At 39.8% G+C, this 17,977-nt stretch overlaps 1 protein-coding gene across 14 annotated transcripts in view; it reads left to right on the top strand.

Moving 5' to 3' along the window:
• The window catches only part of hspg2 (heparan sulfate proteoglycan 2), a 187,726-nt gene that overhangs the window by 113,155 nt on the left and 56,594 nt on the right, over positions 1–17,977 (top strand). For 4 of the 14 annotated variants that reach the window (XM_038287348.1, XM_038287355.1, XM_038287354.1 and 1 more), the window contains 17 exons: positions 2,770–2,837; positions 5,273–5,337; positions 5,417–5,557; positions 5,738–5,929; positions 6,246–6,284; positions 6,674–6,778; positions 8,420–8,671; positions 8,789–8,833; positions 11,320–11,403; positions 12,729–12,821; positions 12,916–13,008; positions 13,219–13,449; positions 15,413–15,526; positions 15,601–15,728; positions 17,369–17,455; positions 17,604–17,662; positions 17,773–17,937. In XM_038287348.1, the coding sequence (XP_038143276.1) occupies positions 2,770–2,837; positions 5,273–5,337; positions 5,417–5,557; positions 5,738–5,929; positions 6,246–6,284; positions 6,674–6,778; positions 8,420–8,671; positions 8,789–8,833; positions 11,320–11,403; positions 12,729–12,821; positions 12,916–13,008; positions 13,219–13,449; positions 15,413–15,526; positions 15,601–15,728; positions 17,369–17,455; positions 17,604–17,662; positions 17,773–17,937 (1,961 nt within the window). The remainder of the gene's footprint in view (positions 1–2,769; positions 2,838–5,272; positions 5,338–5,416; positions 5,558–5,737; positions 5,930–6,245; positions 6,285–6,673; positions 6,779–8,419; positions 8,672–8,788; positions 8,834–11,319; positions 11,404–12,728; positions 12,822–12,915; positions 13,009–13,218; positions 13,450–15,412; positions 15,527–15,600; positions 15,729–17,368; positions 17,456–17,603; positions 17,663–17,772; positions 17,938–17,977) is intronic. The other 10 variants (XM_038287361.1, XM_038287362.1, XM_038287350.1 and 7 more) reach the window with 9 other exon arrangements.

Raw genomic sequence — 17,977 nt, 5'->3', positions numbered from 1 at the left:
ATAACATATTTTTACCCATTAAAAGTGAAAAGTAGTTATTCATGGCATTACTTTTCTGAATACTTTTTTTTCTAGATCATTCTTTTATTAAACCAATATTTTAAGCAGTTAAATACATCCTATTCGTCATTTCTAGTGCCAAATTTGTTCATGGATCCCCTACTTCCCACAAAGCAAATAAAACTATTCTGTTAGATAAAAAAAAAAAAGAATTCATGGCTCAACTTTAGATCTATAGTTTATCTATGAGTCTATCTTCTAGTTTCTCGACACCAAACTTTATCCAGTCATAAAAGTGAATTGCACACCCAAACAAAAAAAGCTTGGAATACAAACAAGAGGTCTCACTTGAACATAAATTGTATGTATACATGTATGTGGTAATTTTTTTGCCCAAAAAAGATTGTTTTGTTTTTTAAGTTTCTCACGTTGGGTAGCATAGCCAGAGAGTTTAGTTAGGTAAGAGTAACAATACTTTCTATTATTATTGCTTAAGTAAAAGTAGAATGTACAGTGAAGCAAGACTTCTCATAAAAGTATATGTTGTTAAAAAAAAAACTTACTCAAGTAAATTTAACTGAGTAAATGTTACCACCCACCTCTGCTTATAACAAGAATAATATTTATAAATATGGACTTTTAACCAGCTTTCTTCAGTGTTGGCACCTACAGAAAAATATTTTTATTTCAATTTGGGCCGATATTGTAACCATGACAAAGGAACAGACGAAGAAAAAGGATCTCTGGTTGTAACATAGATGTTCTATATTAGCATGCTGTCATCACTGATTGTCATAGAAACACCTGGAGGTTGTTGAAATGGATGCTAGATATGAAAATGTATTTAAATCTTTTTTTTTTTTACTGTATTTTTGTTTTTATTGTAGAAGAATACTGCTTTATGTTATGTACTTTTTTTTCGGACTGGCATGTTTCATTAAGCCATATCACTTTGATGTATATTTATAAATGTATGAAACATCATAACGTGCTAAACGAGCTGCGCTGGCTCAGGAGCTAGTTTTATTAGAGCTTCCCAAAGCAAGTTTATGGCATGGAAGGCCCTGTTGGTTGGCTGTTGACCTGGGGACCTGCCAGATTACAGGTGAGGTAAGCAAGACTGCAGTGCTTAAAGTTGCAGATTACATCTTGCTTTGCTTTGGTGGCAGGGCCATTGTTCGCTTGGGTTATGGCTATATTACTTTCCTGCGGCACAGTGTAATTATATGTTTTCTTTTTTTGCATCTTGACCTGCAGCTGCTTAGTTCTGCTTTGTTTTCCGGGGCGAGTCCGTCAACACAAACTGTAGTTTAGTGATCATGCAGAGACTTTGTGCCATCCTATCACTTGAATTCAATTGACTTTATTTCCATAGCACCAATTCATAACACATGCCATCTCAAGACCCTTTACAGAGGCAGTTCAACCAGATCATACAGTCAGATTGGGTTTTTCTATCTAAAGAAAATCGGTTGATTGCATCAACCCATTGAATTGACAGCAATCCCTTACACCAAGCATGCATGCATCCTTCTTTGTGTGATCTTGTAAACGGATGTTGTTTTTTTCTGTTTCAGTGGTGTGTTCACATGAGAGATGTACGACGGAGTATTAGGGCCACACATGAAGAGAAAAAATATTTTTGCCATGACGAGATTTAACTCGACATGTCGACTTTAAAGTCGACATGTCGACATTAAACTCAACATTTTGAGAATAAAGTTGAAATGTCATGTTGAGTTTAATCTCGACGTGTCGACTTTAAAGTCGACATGTCGACTTTAAAGTCGACATGTCGACATTAAACTCAACATTTTGAGAATAAAGTTGAAATGTCATGTTGAGTTTAATGTCGACATGTCGACTTTAAAGTCGACATGTCGACATTAAACTCAACATTTTGAGAATAAAGTTGAAATGTCATGTTGAGTTTAATGTCGACATGTCGACTTTAAAGTCGACATGTCGACATTAAACTCAACATTTTGAGAATAAAGTTGAAATGTCATGTTGAGTTTAATCTCGACGTGTCGACTTTAAACTCGCCATCTCGAGAATAAAGTTGATATATCGTGGCGACTTTAATCTCGACATTCCAAAGTTTGGAGAAAAGAGCAACCGCGCTCCACAGCTGCAGTCTGCGTTTTAAGAGTGAAGGTACCCTGTGACGTGCTGCAACTGTATAGGATTCTGTGCATGTATCCTGTGCAGCGGTTGGCTCTCTTGAACTAATTTAAACTTTATTGTCGACACGTCGAGATTAAACTCAACATGACATTTCAACTTTATTCTCGAAATGGCGAGTTTAAAGTCGACATGTCGAGTTTAATCTCGTCATGGCAAAAATATTTTTTCTCTTCATGTGTGGCCCTAATACTCCGTCGTAGAGATGGAATCAACATATGAGAAATGTTGAATTTTTAGTCGCACCATTGCTTCATCCATCTCCAGGGGTGCTCTCATCTTTTGTTTCATTTATTTTGAACATCAGTCACAACACGGTGAAAAAGCTTGGTATCTATGACTTAGGGTTCATTCAACATACATTAGAACTACTGTAAATGTTAGATCTGTGCATTTTTTATTGGCTAAATTAGCAGTATTAGAAAACACCCCCACCTAAACCAACTCTGCACTCCACATCCTTCATTTGCAGTCAAAAACTTTAACTTTTTCCACGTTATAAGCCTCCCGTATAATAACTGTTTCACTAAAAGCATGAGTCTATTTTAATGAAAGTATCTCTTTAACACATCATTTTTATTTCAGATGTGCCCAAGGATACACTGGCAACCCACTGCAGGGGGAGAGATGCGTGTTTGACAATATAGTCAATGGTAAACCCTTTGTTTTGCTCCTTATGTTCCATAATTATCTTAAGCAGTAAGAAAGCTAAATAGGGTGCATTTGTAGTAAAACTATATTGTCTTATAAAAGTATTCACAACCCACGGAACTTTTTAAGGTTTTATCACATCACAGCGATAAACACAAATGCTTTTTATTTAAATTTAATGCAGTCGACTAACACAGTGCTATATTGCCCTGGATTGAAGTTTAAAATTGAGTTTTTTTGGCTAACTAGGCTAGACATTGTATAAGCTGCATATCAGTCTGGGAAAGAGCTGGTAGGGCCTGATTTTAAGGCTGGACTATCAGAGTCAGTGGAAATAGTTTAGAACCAATCAGGTAACTCCGGATGTGACACACAACCATCTTTTTTTTTTTATAGAAAAGCTCTTACAGTAACCAGTTCTTGAAATTTGAAAGATAAATCCAGCTAATACAGTAAAGGCAAACCATAGAAAATCACTCCATTGCTGCTGCAGTCTTGATTGTTATGGTTACAGAATTTTTTTTTTGCACAATGGGCAACTCTGGGGCAAGCAGCAGCTCCCACTCCCCCACTTTGATTGGTCTAGCCCGTGTTAGACCGAAGAGTTTAAGCTTTACGCACTGTTAGTCAGTCTGGCTGGATTTTTAGCCCCCATTCCTGTCATGATTTTATCAAGAGCTCGGACCCACATGCAGATAAACTAGTCCAGAGAGACAAGGGAAAAAGTTTAACAGGTTTATTGAGAAGTTTTGTGGAGATTCCAGTGTTGCTCTGAACACTACTCAACCGGAACTGAAAGGTGAGGGGAAGACACTGCGGTTAGTTCAGGTTCAGTGGGAGAATTGATTCTCAAACTTGAAGAGGAGAAGAGGTTGGCAGACTCACGTTTCCAGAGATTAGGTTGACTCTTAGACTCCAGCAGGTTAGGAATGTGTTCCGGTGTTTGTTCATACGGTGGAGGGCGGACAGGGTTACCCAGAATGCGGTTGCTTGTAGGTGAATGGAGAAAGACTTACTGCCACTCAGATTTCCTGCGGTAAGTGAACGAACTGTTGTGCAGATGAATCCCATGCTCAGTGTGAAGCTCAAATGTTTCCTCTGGGAAAAGTGGATCCTAACCTCCGGTTTGTTCCTCAGCTCAGTTTGAAGCTCAGTTGATCCTTTCAGGGAGAGAAGGTCCAAAAAATCCAGTTTGCAGGATGACTTCCTGCCGAGAGGCAAAGACAAAAAAAAAATGTTAAGACTCAGGTCGACAAAAACTCAGTTTGGCTAGAGTACCCAAAACTGGTAAAACAAAAACTCAGGTTAGACTCTGCTAAGCTAAGCATGGCTAGAGTACCACAAACTGGCAAAGACTCTGGCCTCGAGGTAGTGGCAGACAGCAGCTTAAGAACACTCCGTTAACGAGGTAACCCCTTGCAGGTGTGTGAGGAGGAGAATCGGAACCAGGCGCCGCCTGGTGGAGGAAGGATGACAAACACACAGACCACACAGACTGAAGTCCTAACAATTACATTGTATCCCAAAATCAAGTCAACTCTTTTTAGGCATCACAGAACCTAGTTAATTAAAAGAATGTAGCTTATGTTTTATTTAATATGTATAAAACTAGATATCTGTAAAGGTTTCTTAGATTTACTAGACAACATTAGAGAACAAGCACCATCATGAAGACCAAGAAAGGTCTGAAGAAGCCTGCTTAGATTATGAATCCATCATTCTGAGTTACAGCAGAGATGGATGACGCTAAGCTCTCATTGAATGCGGTGTAGCTGCCGGAAAACCTGGGCTCCAGAGAGATACAGTCCCTGTGAATTTCAGAATACAATTCAGCTCTCCAACCTACAATAATTTGGCTAGCAAAAACAGACAGGCAAAACTGAGACGGACGGACAACCATACGATAAAAAGGAAGGTTTTGCCCAGCAGCTCCCAGAATGGGTGTGAACTCGACTTAATTTTTTCTCTCCTGAGCGCCACATTTTAGTGACTTTCTGCAGCACACCATTTTCATAGAGGACAGTCTTAAAAGAAAACCAGTTAGATGAGACTTGGGCTTAAGTTTCATGTGTCAGCAGAAAATAGAACTACAGGCAAACTGGGATTGTTTAGGGAAAAAAACATATTAGTGTAATTACATGGCCTAGTCAAAGTTCAGATCTAAATTCAAACTTTTGCTCCCGAGCAAATGTTTCTACATCATATTGACATCTGAAAAAAGATTTAGATTTCTGTTTTTTAACAATAGAGGTACAAAGAAATAAAACTGAATATTTCGTTCCAATGTTGAGGAAAAATCTTGTCCTTCTGTCGCAAAAAACCCCAATAAAACAAATGCAAAATGATGGCTTTTTAATAGGACCGAGGGGTGTGAATTCTATTTCTCTAACAAAGGTGATGCTTTCAGTAACTTTATTATTTGCTGTTTTTGTTCCAGGGAACTGCTATAGCTGTGACCAAAGAGGTAGCGAATCCTGCAATAGTGGTGTGTGCCAGTGCAAGGTGATTGGACCATATAACAGCAGAGCATTTGTTTGGAAACCCTATTCTTGCATAAATTGACTGGTTGTAATTTTAACAGATGAATGTGGCAGGTCCATACTGCTCCACCTGTAAGCCTGGAACCTTTAATCTCAGCCAGACAAACAAAGATGGCTGCTTGTCCTGTTTCTGTATGGGTGTCACCACGCAGTGCACCAGCTCCACGTACTACAGAGATGTGGTAAGTTAGTTTCACTTGTAGGTCAGCCAATCTATCCCAGTGCTTTATGCTGAGCTGAACTCCATCTCAAGATTTGCAGGCCTTAATTGTAAAGTTAATACATTTATGGAACTTGTTTGGCAGGAGAAATCTTCCTTGTCTTTGCAAACACCTCTCTAAACAAACACCTTTTCTGTGCAGATTTCCTCCGTGTTTACTCCAGGAAACTTCCAAGGATTTGCTCTGGTGAACCGTCAGAGAACCAATCGTGTATCCACGGGTTTCACTGTGGAGATTTCCACTGAAGGCAATCAGCTTTCCTATAGCAACTTCAACTACCTGGGACAGGGGCCACACTACTGGCAGCTTCCAGATGTTTACAAAGGAGACAAGGTCAGTGGCTAGAAAGAGAGCACAGCAGTGAGATCAGAGGAAAGCTAAAATTTAGATAGCAGCAGTGCTCTTACACGGGACTGTGCAGCACATCTGAAACTTGTAGACCACTTATTTCCCTGCAGTCTTTTTATGTTGCTCCCCTTTCTTACCTCAAGTTGTGCACGTTCATGCAAACTGCTTATTTCAATCTCTCTGCCATTTCTTTGCCTCAGTTTCTGCATTTTCCTGGCTGTTAAATCCTCGCCATTCTTACAACACAGTGTAAAATCATAACTTTGGTCTATTTCTTCTACCTTCCGTTTGTTTTCTGTAGAAAAATTCGTACTGGTCTCGTGTCAGACGAGCAGATCAGGTACGGGGACAACAAGGAATGGTTCTGGTGTTGTAATTGATTTTGGATCATGAATTCTGGTATCATGTCAAAAGGTTTCATCCCTAACCGTTAACTTTTATGCATTTTTCCAAAGCATGCCTGTTATTTTGGGGTTTGGATTAGACATGGTCATGGTTTATAAATAAACACGGAGTGAGCATGAGGCAGATGATCCTGCATATTCCACACAGGATTAGGTTTCTGCATCGCATCACATGAGCCATGTAAACGGATTGATCATTAATGGTCCATTTAAGGGCTCCATAAAGTTTAACCTTCCCTTTGTAACGCTGACACAACACTGGCAAATACCATGAGCTTAGTGAAACAGAGAGTGATCAAAGGGCTTCCTTCATCTACACCAATAGAGAGACCCGATCTTACCAGAGGAGCAACTAAGGAAGGATGCTTCTGTTTGGAACAAAATGGCCACCGAACATAAAGCCAACCAAAGGTCCAAAAGACACAGCCAGGTATTTGGTTTAAGCTGCAATGTAGTGTTTACCTTCTAACACATCTAACCAGAACAAAGCACCCTACACACTTGACATCTTTGGTAGAAATGTCTGAAAAAAAAGTTAAAATTGTTTTTTTTTTATTTGATGCAGTGAGATAATCCAACAACTGAAATATTTGAAAAATGCCAACCTTTAATTTAAGTTGATCCAGTTAAAGGGGATAAAATCCCTATTGAGGAACGTTTATTTTAAAGGGTCGGTCGCAATTTTCAGCCTCTTTACCGCAGCTGGCGAGGTATTGGGTCATAATTCAGCCAAAATGGCAGATGCATTATAAATACTTACTTAAAAAGATTAATTAAAATGACACACATGTAAACTACTCGCCACTGACATTTTAGCATGAAGATTTAACACCATGATAAAATGTGTTCATGTTTCCTCTCTTGCTTCTTCTGCAGCTGTAGATTCTATCTTACTCAAATCTGGGCCTGTATCTGTGCGCTCATGTCAACTTTTGTCGCATTGAGGATAGGATGCCTCAGGGTGTCGCCGGGTTTGAAGTGCACCCTGAGACAAAAATTGGTTCACCCCAAAAATAAGCAACCCAGAAACAAGACAGACAATGTGGTTTATGCCGCTCGGTGACCAGATTTCTGGTCAGAGACGTATAGTCAACGTAACTTAGTGGAGGTTCTTTTCCCAGGTGGATAATTTAACCAGTGGTCCTCCTATTTCTCAATTATTCTGGTGATATCTTTAGGTAAGGCCGTCCTACGTGCTCGTCCCGTTTTCACTGACCGGTGGTGAGTCTGACAGTGGAAAAATTGCAAACTGCAAAATCCTCCACTATACCTTTTAAGAAGGACAATGTGCGCTGCGTTTTGGGTGGCAGTATGAATATGTATGGGAGTAGGACATGTTTTTGGGGTGTTTTTTGTTTTGTTTTTTTACATTTCTGTTCTGATGTAGATTTGGAGAGGTTTAGTAGTCTATTGTCATCACTTGACAATAACTTTCTGACTTAAGAACATCAACCATCTTGCTTTGTTTGGGCAGCATGTTCATTTTTTTTTTCCTTTTTAATGTAGTAGCTAAGAACAAGGACCCTTTTATTTGCTACATATTTAAAAATCACAGAAACAAGAGGTTCATTTTAGGTTTATGGACTTGGACTACCCTAAAATGTAAAAAAAGAAATGTATTTCATGTATTTTTTAGAGGGAATTTTCATTAACTTTGGCTAAGATTAATTTGCTTGAAGCAGTTATTTTATAATTGTAATTAAATTAAGCAAATTAAAGGTTGGATTTTTCAAAGAATATCTTTTTAATTTAGTTATTTTTACGATCAAGAGGATCAATTTTAAGGGTTTTTAACAGCTTTTGATGATATCTCTGAAAGTATGGAGGGCGCTGTAATTGGCACAGGCAGGAGCATGGTTTTAGGCCTGACTGCACGTGTCTAGGTAAATAGTTGTAGATGTTTAAGATGTCTAGTCTTGGTGTGTAGAGACCTTGTTCCCATGACACAGCATGCTCACTTTCTCAGTGTCTTGCACATTTAAGGAAGAACTAAAACCTAACATCCACCTTTTTCCTTCTCACTCCCCCACCATTACCTCTCCACTCTGTTTCTGGTGCCCTGCTCCCTCAGAAGGATGTGAAAAAGCTGGACGATGAGGTCTGGGCACTTCTGTCTAACTTCCCCAATGGACGAGCTGATTTCCCTTCATTTCTCCCCCCTTCTAAATCATCTTCATTTTCTTCATCCCGGGTCCCGACTTCCTCTTCTTCTCAATGGTCTTTAAATAACCTGAGCCCCCCTTCCCCTGCATCTGGAGTTTCTTCCTCTGTTAGACCAACCCAACCTCAGTCTTATTCTCCAGGCCACGGCCCTCGTCTGCAGGTACTCTCTCAGTCAGCCAGAGCTGTGATGTCAGGGTTTTAAGGCATTTAATTATTTGTTTTTTATTTGTGACTTTTTTTTTCCTTTTTGGTGTCTGATTCTGCTGTCGATGAACAGAGCAAAAACACTATAAGCAAGACTTCTGGGGCTTCTGGAGGCAAGGTAGTAACAATAAAGCATGAAATAATTGACTTCTCCTCAGCAAAAAACAAAAAAATAGTCATGCTTCCTAAACGAAGTTGGATAGTTAATCTTAAGTGAAGTTGGACAAGAATACAGGTTAGAAATGATGAGAAGGGATTCTTAAATTGATGAATCAGATAATAGATAATAAAAATGTACAAAGATGTAAAACATAAGATTACTATTAATGGAAAGAACCACATAAAGTGCTTTCTGAACCATTGTTACCATTGAAACAGTGTAAATAATAGCGATAAAACTTTAAAAACTCTTTTTTTTTTTAAGCTGACATTATGAATTAATGGGATGGAACAAATTCTAATCTAACAAAAGTTATTAATCTTAAGTCGATCATTTGTTTTCATCCCCAGTGGGAACAAAGTAATATCTATGATAATATAATTTATCCATCCATCCATTTTCTGTTACGCCTAATCCAAGCGGGGTCACGAGGGGTGCTGGTGCCCATTTCCAGCTGTCTACGGGCGAGAGGCGTGGTACACCCTGGACAGGTCGCTATTCTATTGCAGGGCATAATAATTTATATAATATCCAAATATAAAATGCTGTTAGCCAGCAAATTAATAATACTCTGGTTTTTTTTTTTTAAGTTTTGTATGGATTTTGTAAATTTTTATTCATTACGATCATGGTTATGGGAAGAAGGTCCTTCTACAGTCCCTCAAAGCCCTGGAGTTGATCATACGTTTGTTTAAATCTCTTTGGAAACAAACTCAAAGTTCTTTAAAGGAATAGTACACCCAAAACATGATTAGCCTTCATTTTCTACTCACCCCCATGCTGAACAACACTCTGGAGTACTTTTTTGATATCTCAAATGCATCTGGAGATCTGGGAGGCTTCTTGCTGTCTGCTGACATTCAAATAATGGAGGTCCATGGTGCCCGAGGCAGAAAGGTCCATAAAAGTCCACAAAAAACGTGTCAATATTCCTCCATACTGCTCGTCCAATGTATTCCAAGTGTCCTGAGTGGGTAGCGTCCATAATTTACTCGCAACGAAATCATTTAGAATGTTTTAAAGCATAAACAGTAGTGTATAGGATTTCCTAAAAGCGGGCGCCTGCGAGTTCACGAGCCTACGGAAACCGCGGCAGACCAAACCAGATGAAAGTGCGCATTCAGCGTCTGCTCTTGATAATGCAAGCGTAGAAGAAGAAATGTGCTGTTTACCTGTGCAAAGAAAGAAACAATGAAAGAAAAATGTCTGAGGACTTCAGTGTTGAGGAAGAGCATGAGTTCTTTGCCGAGCTGAATGCGCACTTTCATCTGGTTTGGTCTGCCGCGGTTTCTGTAGGCTCGTGAACTCGCAGGCGCGCGCTTTTAGGAAATCCATACACTACTGTTTATGCTCTAAAAACATTCTAAATGACTTTGTTTCGAGTAAATTATGGACGCTACCCACTCAGGACACTTGGAATACATTGGACGAGCAGTATGGAGGAATATTGACACGTTTTTTGTGGACTTTTATGGACCTTTCTGCCTCGGGCACCATAGACCTCCATTATTCGAATGTCAGCAGACAGCAAGAAGCCTCCCAGATCTCCAGATGCATTTGAGATATCAAAAAAGTACTCCAGAGTGTTGTTCAGCATGGGGGTGAGTAGAAAATGAAGGCTAATCATGTTTTGGGTGTACTATTCCTTTAAGTATTTTTTCACAGGATTTCCCCATTGGTTATTTTGAATTATGTGCATAATTTCAAAACATTCTATTTCCTTAATGAAATTCAAACGAAAACATTTTTTTGGTTGAAAATGTCAGCACTTAAAAAACACATTTATTTAAATCCCCATAACTAATTTGTACTGTTTTTTTTTTTTCGGTTTTCCAGCCATAAATACTGTAAGTGGCACGAATCTGTAATGCGCTAAATACATTTCAAATAGCCTCTTTCTGAATTACAATAAAGTATTAGCTAATAACTGCTTTCTTCTACCTAAACTAAATATGATTTTTTTATTTTATTTTAAGATGTATATTTGTGCAGAGAGCATTTTTTTTCCAATCTGTTTTCTAAAATTTTCCAGGATCAAACTTGGCTTTAGAAATTCGTTATCAAGCAAATGAAATTCAGGTTTTGATTTACTGATTTTTAGGAAACTATTCTGATTTTAAATCCATCTGGTCAGACTGGATGTCTCTTCTTAAATGAGCTTGTTGCTGCTGCAGAGCGTACCTTGGTCTGTCACTACTGTCGTTGGGTTTAAAGAGGCCTCCTAAATCTAAACTAACGTCCCTGACTGTAGGAGAAGCTGTTATTGTTAATAAGGGGGTCTTTGTGACTCATCAGTCATTCTTTCTACATTAAAAAAGCTTTATAACCTTTCCCCTGTCTTGCTTACTTTCATCTGCTTCTGAGCCTGCTTACATTTTGTCCTCCCTGCCTTTCTGTCTATGGCTTACTCTCTGATGCCTTTTCTGCCATCTTTGCCCTGTCAGTACGCTCTGGTCTACAAAGGTTTCAGCTCGCAGCCGGACGATGTGCTCTACTGGCAGCTCCCTGAGCAGTTCAGAGGGGATAAGGTAACTTTAAATGGTCTTTGGGAGGGTTCAGCAAAGCTTCTATTAGACTTGGAAGAATTGCACAATCAACACCATCAGTATCTTCAGTTTGTCCCACTCCATCGACCCAGTTCTTCTGTTCCAATTTTCATATTTGTGTTACAGGATTATAAAACTGGATTTTTTTTTTTCTTATAGATCTTATAGAGCTGGTTACATAACAGAGGACATTTGTCGACAATGAAGTTACATAAGTAAATACTATTTAGAAATGTCCACATAACATTTAGATGAGTGGACTATGGTGGTAATGGCAGGGAACCTGGAAAACTGCAGAATTTTGCTGGGCTGATTTTGGTGTCTGGATACAAGTAGAAAGAAAATAGAAAAAAAGTATTTTTTTCTATAAAAAGAAAAAAAAATTATTTTTTTCAAACACTAGTTTCAGGACACAATCTGTAACATCAGCTCATTTGCGCAACCAGAAGTACATCCAGGTCGCCCTCGATTGGAATAAAAGACAGAAGTTTTCTCTTTCTAATTATAATAGGCATACTTTTTTTCTGAGAACATCAAGTTTACATCCTGTCTGTTTTACCCTTGGCTGTACCCGACCTGTCCTGGAAATGGGATCCTACACTATTTCCACTAGCTGTTTTTTTTTCTGCTTTGGATTTGTACATAAATGTAGTAATTTTGAGTTTTTTGTTAGACTTTTGCTGTATTTTATTGCTATACAAACTGTGCGATGATATTTTTCCAGACTGCTCTAAACATGTCCAAGATGACTTCAATCAAGCAGTTTATTGAAGAGAATGCAAAAGGCATCTAACTCTCTCAGAAAATAATTTTTACAACATGTAGTTTAGCATTCTTCTTTGACAATCTAAGGATAGAAATAAGTACTTTCAGTGCTTTAATTAGAGTATTTCTGGTGACCTGGATACATTTCTGGTTTTTATTCCATCCATCCATCCATCCATCCATCCATCCATCCATCCATCCATCCATCCATCCATCCATCCATCCATCCATCCATCCATCCATCCATCCCTCCCTCCCTCTGCAGGGCATTGATTAAACTTTTCTTTCTTTGGCTTCTACCGTGAGCAAAAAGGGAGCTATGATTTTAGACTACACATTTCAAAGAAAAGCACAGGTTTGTTCTTAAATATTGGTAAATGTAGGGATACCGAAGGCTTATAGACGCATAAAGCTATATTAATAACAATAATCAATTGTTAAAAAAAAGAAAGATGTTTTTTTGTGTTATTTTTTGTATAATATTACACTAAATGTTTATTAAATAAAAGGTCTTGAAATGTAAACCAGTTTCTGTGCTTCAGGTGGGCTCTTATGGTGGCAAGCTTAAGTACACCATAACCTATGTGACTCGTTCAAGAGGGACAGAACTTGAGGATGCTGACATTCAGATCATTGTGAGTATGCCGTCCAGATGTTGGCTGGTTTCCCGCTAGACCTCCCAAAGTAAGCTGGATTCATCAAACGGCCCCCCCTTGTTGTCCCTCATAGGGTAATGACATCACCCTGGTAGCTCGTCAGACCTGGCAGCGGAGGCCGCTGGGAGGCAGAGAGGAACATGAGTTTGAGATCATCTTTAGAGAGGTGGGTCCTTGCCAACATCAACAACACTACAGTAAACGGCGAACCAAATCATATTGTGGAATAATCATACATGGATCCTTAGAAATGTTGCTGCTAAATGTGAGATTTTAAATGTTTGGTGGGAACGTTGACATCTGTTAGCGAGAATCAGAGATCTGTCCTCGAAGTGCTGTGTCAACCTGTTTCACACCAGTGTCTGCTGCTCTATAGGAACACTGGCGTAGACCTGACGGCATGCCAGCCACCAGAGAGCACCTGATGATGGTTCTGGCTGACCTGGATGACATCCTGATCCGAGCCTCCTACTCCACTGAGATGCTCTCCTCCAGCATCTCTGATGTCAGCATGGAAGTGGCTGTGCCCAACTACACTGGTTTGGCTCAGGCCTACGAGGTGGAGCAGTGCCGCTGCCCACCTGGCTACCAAGGACTCTCCTGCCAGGTACGAATAGTATAAAGTTTGAATTCAAGTGAGAGTGCTAACACATAATAAAAATACTCATATGAGGATTTTTTTTTTTAAACGCATACATGTTAACTGCTCTCCATGCACATTTTTTATGTGTTATGCATGTATATTTAACACCATGAGCCCCCTAATTGTCACAACATGAGTTCATGCTCATTCAGTTGTTTTTTTAGGTGCTTATAGATTCTCATTTTCTTCCGTTTTTATGTGCTCATGCTCATGTATCAAAGTAGTGAACTTTTGTCAGCTTGAGGGTGGAACCAACCAGTGAAAGTAAACTGCCTGTGACTGGCTACTTTTCAGGAAATCCTGCTTCTCGGGACAGGACTGATTTCTTCCTGCTTGTAGCTACTAACCTTAGCAAAGTGTCTTCATACTCTATTTTCATATCCAACAGCAATCCTAACATCAACTGTTAATGGGGATGCACCGATACTGGTATTTGTATCGGGGCCCGATTCCAGTGTTAAGTACAAGTACTTGTGAAAACAACCTGAACGCATATGACTTCTATATTTTTCAAAGGTCACAGTATCATAACTTAAAAGTTTTGATGGTGAGAAAAGTAGTGATCATTTGTCCGGACAGTCAGTTAACTGAGTTCAACTATGTAGTCCACTATATAGTCCATATTCTAGCTTAGCTCATACAATTCCAAATTTAGCATTAATCATGTTAGATCAAATTTCTACTGCTGTCAGAACACATTCATGACTGTGTTGAAGTAATGTATTTAATGATGTCTCTAAATGTCCACCCTAACTACTATATAGGGCACAGTATAGTGATTACGGCATTTTAGAGGAGTGTCCGAATATCTAGTGGATGAAAAAGTAGTGGACTCAAAATTTCCCACAACACACCTTAAAAAGTACTGATCATCCGTGGTTACTAGGCGAGCAGATGTATCCCGGATTCATTCTAGGATATATCTGCTCATGGGATTTGTCGTCACAGGGGCCCACTGTCGCCTACGGCTGTCGCTACCCGACATTGGCGACTAATAACAAAGATGGCACAGGCGCCGTACAGGGAGGGGCTGAGTTATGTCACCAATGGAGCAAAAACCAGTGATCATCTCTGAATGGTCAGTTAACTGAGTTCACTATAAAATCCAATATATAATCCCCGCACTATATAGTGATCGAGGGATTTAGGGGTTAGGGTGGACGTTCGGACACAACCTAAAGGGCTGGTTAAACTCCCCGCAGCAGTGTGTCGCAGTGAGATTGTTGCAGATATTTTTGATTTATGACTAAAATTGAAGCGTGGTCTGCGCTCCTCACTGAGGCGCGTGAGGAAGTGGGGGCAAGTTTGTGAGACAATGGAGGGATATGAGAGTGAAAAAGAGCTGGGATCCAGGTGGAAAAAAGGTCCCAGCGTTCTCGCGCACCTCGCTTTTCTAGCTTGTCCAACTTCATGAGTCGTTTTCCACAATGGCGGTCATACAAACAAAACAAGCCGGTAAGGTACCAAACAGGAAATACGCATAGTGTACAGGGGATGTAGATTTGACCAATGAGAGGCCTCCTGTCTGCGGTCACCTAAAATTTTGGAGAGGTGCAGCAGAGTGTCTGTGGCAGGGGCGGGGACACATTTGCATTCACTGCGACACACTCAGACGACCTGGCTTCTGAGAATAGAACAGTGATTACCCTGAAAATGATGTGCTAACGTTAATGGCTTGCCAGTTAGGAAGAAACAGTACTTCATGAAAAGGCTGGTTTTCCTTTAAAGTAGCCAATCACAGGCAGTTTAATTTTCCTGGTACTTTCCACCCTCAAAATGAGAAAAGGTGATAGGAGCGCATGGTCCATACGCATGGAGGAGATATCTCTAATGTATCCCCCTGTCCTGTGTTGTAGAAGACAGATAATTACTGTGTTGTCTTGATTTTTGGTGTAAGATTCTCTAAATCTCTGGATTCTGCTTTCAGGATTGTGCGTTTGGTTATACTCGTACTGGAGGAGGTTTATACCTAGGCCACTGTGCACCATGTGAATGCAACGGCCACTCTGACAACTGCCACCCAGAGACTGGCATCTGCGTGGTATGTTTTAGCATGTGACCAACAGGTCGTATAAACCCTGTGGTGAGATGCTGTAACAACGTTTCTCTTTGCAGAACTGCCTGCACAACACGCAGGGGGAGTTCTGTGACCAGTGCGCACCTGGCTACTTTGGAGACCCTACTGCTGGCACCCCAGAAGACTGCCAGCGATGTGGCTGCCCTCACACTGACCCAGACAACCAGTAAGTACTGGCACACATTACAAGAGCTCTGATTTCAGCTCCATTTCTAGCTGCAGACTGATCTTTGTCTAGCCGCTATGTTTACAGAAAATGAAGTCAAGCTTCTGTGGCTTCAGATTCAGCACAAACTGATTCATCAGAACAACTCATCTTACATGTAGCCGTCTTTAAACCTTTTTGTCTAATTTCCGATCTCTTTTAAAGCAACCCTATGTAACTTTAAGCCACTTGGGGTCACTAGACCTATAACCAGGTTCCTCTGGATGTGGAGGCTGTGCTTATCTGACTGCCTCATCCTTAACCAATCAGAGTCTTTCCACCTGGTGCACATTTCTGAAGCGTCCCTGATGCGGCTGCTGCTGGCCGTTTCCCTAAAAACGGAGCCTGTTCTGTTTTTGCCGCATCAAGTCCACGTCAATATGAAGCAGAGCCGATCGTTCAGGCAGAGAGTCAGTTGATTAAAAGGTAGCAGATCAGGTAAAGAGTATTAATAGACTTTAAAAAGTAGTAAAAAAGAAATAAAAGAAGTAAAATACTACATTAGCATTCTTAAATCGCATTTCTGGACTTTTATGTAATAAAAAAAAAAATCTGTTCATATAGTTGAAAGACAGCCATAACAAATGTAAGCATTTAATTGATTAAAATAAGGTAAGGTTATTAAAGAGTAGACACATGAGATTATACTTTACTGGTTTGTTGTTCTACTTCAGCATGTTGATGCATATTTAGTGGAAACCCGCCGTGACTTTTTGGTTTAGTGCCACCTAATGGCCACTGGCAGAAATCCATTGTGGCAAATCGACACTGTGGATCAGCAGATTGACAAGTCATTCAGTTATTTGTAAATTTAAGGCCACATTCACCCCTTTAGATTGAATCCTTTACCAGATATGGTAACGGATTTACCAATTATCTATGATCATGTAAGGATCAGGGTTAAGCCTTACTGTTAAAATGGAGCTTAGAATGCAATAAAGCAGCACTCTGGGTCAATTGACCCATTCAGTGAAGAAGTTATAGATGAGTTTTTAAAAGATTGGACTGCACAGAGTATGGATATATACGCTTTATACTGACCGGGGAAAAAAAATTATATATATGTCAAATTAAGCGATTATGTGGGTTGAAAGTTACACAATGTTGCTTCAAATGCTACGAGAGGATACTGGAGCAGTATTTTTCCCATTCTTCTTGCTATAGGTGGTAATTTATATAGTATTAAGTATAAAAGGAAGACAAATTCTGTCTTTCTATGTATTAAAGTCAAAACCCAGCATGTCTCTTTAGTTTTAGAGAACACTTCGAGTTTAGAACTGCTATTATTCATTCTGCAGATCAGCCATCGCCTCACGTCTCTTCTTTTTGTATGAACCACCACTGCATGCTGAAGACCCGCCCACTCTAAATCCCCTCAACCAATCATATGCTTGCATCTGAGCTGTTGCTCCGTCTCTGCACCGAAAGCTGCTCCCTGCAGCAGAGAGAGTCCACTTGTTAAAAGTCATCTTAATCAATAAAGATATGTTAGTTAATAAGTAGCAATGTAGCGGCGTCAAAAAAGATTTTTTTTTTTTATGGTACATTTAGTTACTGGCTGTTTGTTTAATTTTAAGCTTTGTGCGTGACTTGTGTGACAGGTTCTCCCCTACCTGTGAAAGTCTTGGTGGTGGAGACTACCAGTGCACATCCTGCCAGCCTGGTTATACCGGCCAGTACTGTGAACGGTAACACAGCTCTTTCTTACTGACATGGAGAAAATTAAACCAACAGCTTTTGTTTTGTTTTTTTTTACTTAAAATTGACAAAACGGGGCTATTTTTCCATTTTGGATATCAGAATAAAAGTTGCATATTTTAAATCTATCCTTTATAGCTGTGCTACAGGATATGTCGGCAACCCACAGGAGAGAGAAAAGTGTCGTCCAAATGACGGTAATGAAGAACGCTAATATTTACATAATCCATGTAATCCTCGCAACAGATTTCAGAATAATAGTTTTTTCTGTAAAATTAACCTGGCTATTGGCTGTTGCATTTTGCAGACGCAGGCCAGCTGCAGGTGAAAGTTTTTCCAGATAAGTTTCATGCAGAGCAGGGCAGCTCTCTCTCTCTGCGCTGTGAGGTATCCGGAGCTCCTCCCCACTATTTCCAATGGTCCAGACAGGATGGACGGCCCATCTCAAGTGGCACTGAGAGGCGTGAACAAGGTGGGATCTTATAAAATTAATATTGTATTGTAATATTTGA

Source organism: Cyprinodon tularosa, unplaced genomic scaffold (genome assembly GCF_016077235.1).
Source record: "Cyprinodon tularosa strain WSP-4 unplaced genomic scaffold, ASM1607723v1 ctg239, whole genome shotgun sequence".
NCBI classification, from domain to species: Eukaryota; Metazoa; Chordata; class Actinopteri; order Cyprinodontiformes; family Cyprinodontidae; genus Cyprinodon; species Cyprinodon tularosa.
Note: the sequence above shows the minus strand (reverse complement) of the source record. Positions and strands in the feature narration are given on the sequence as shown.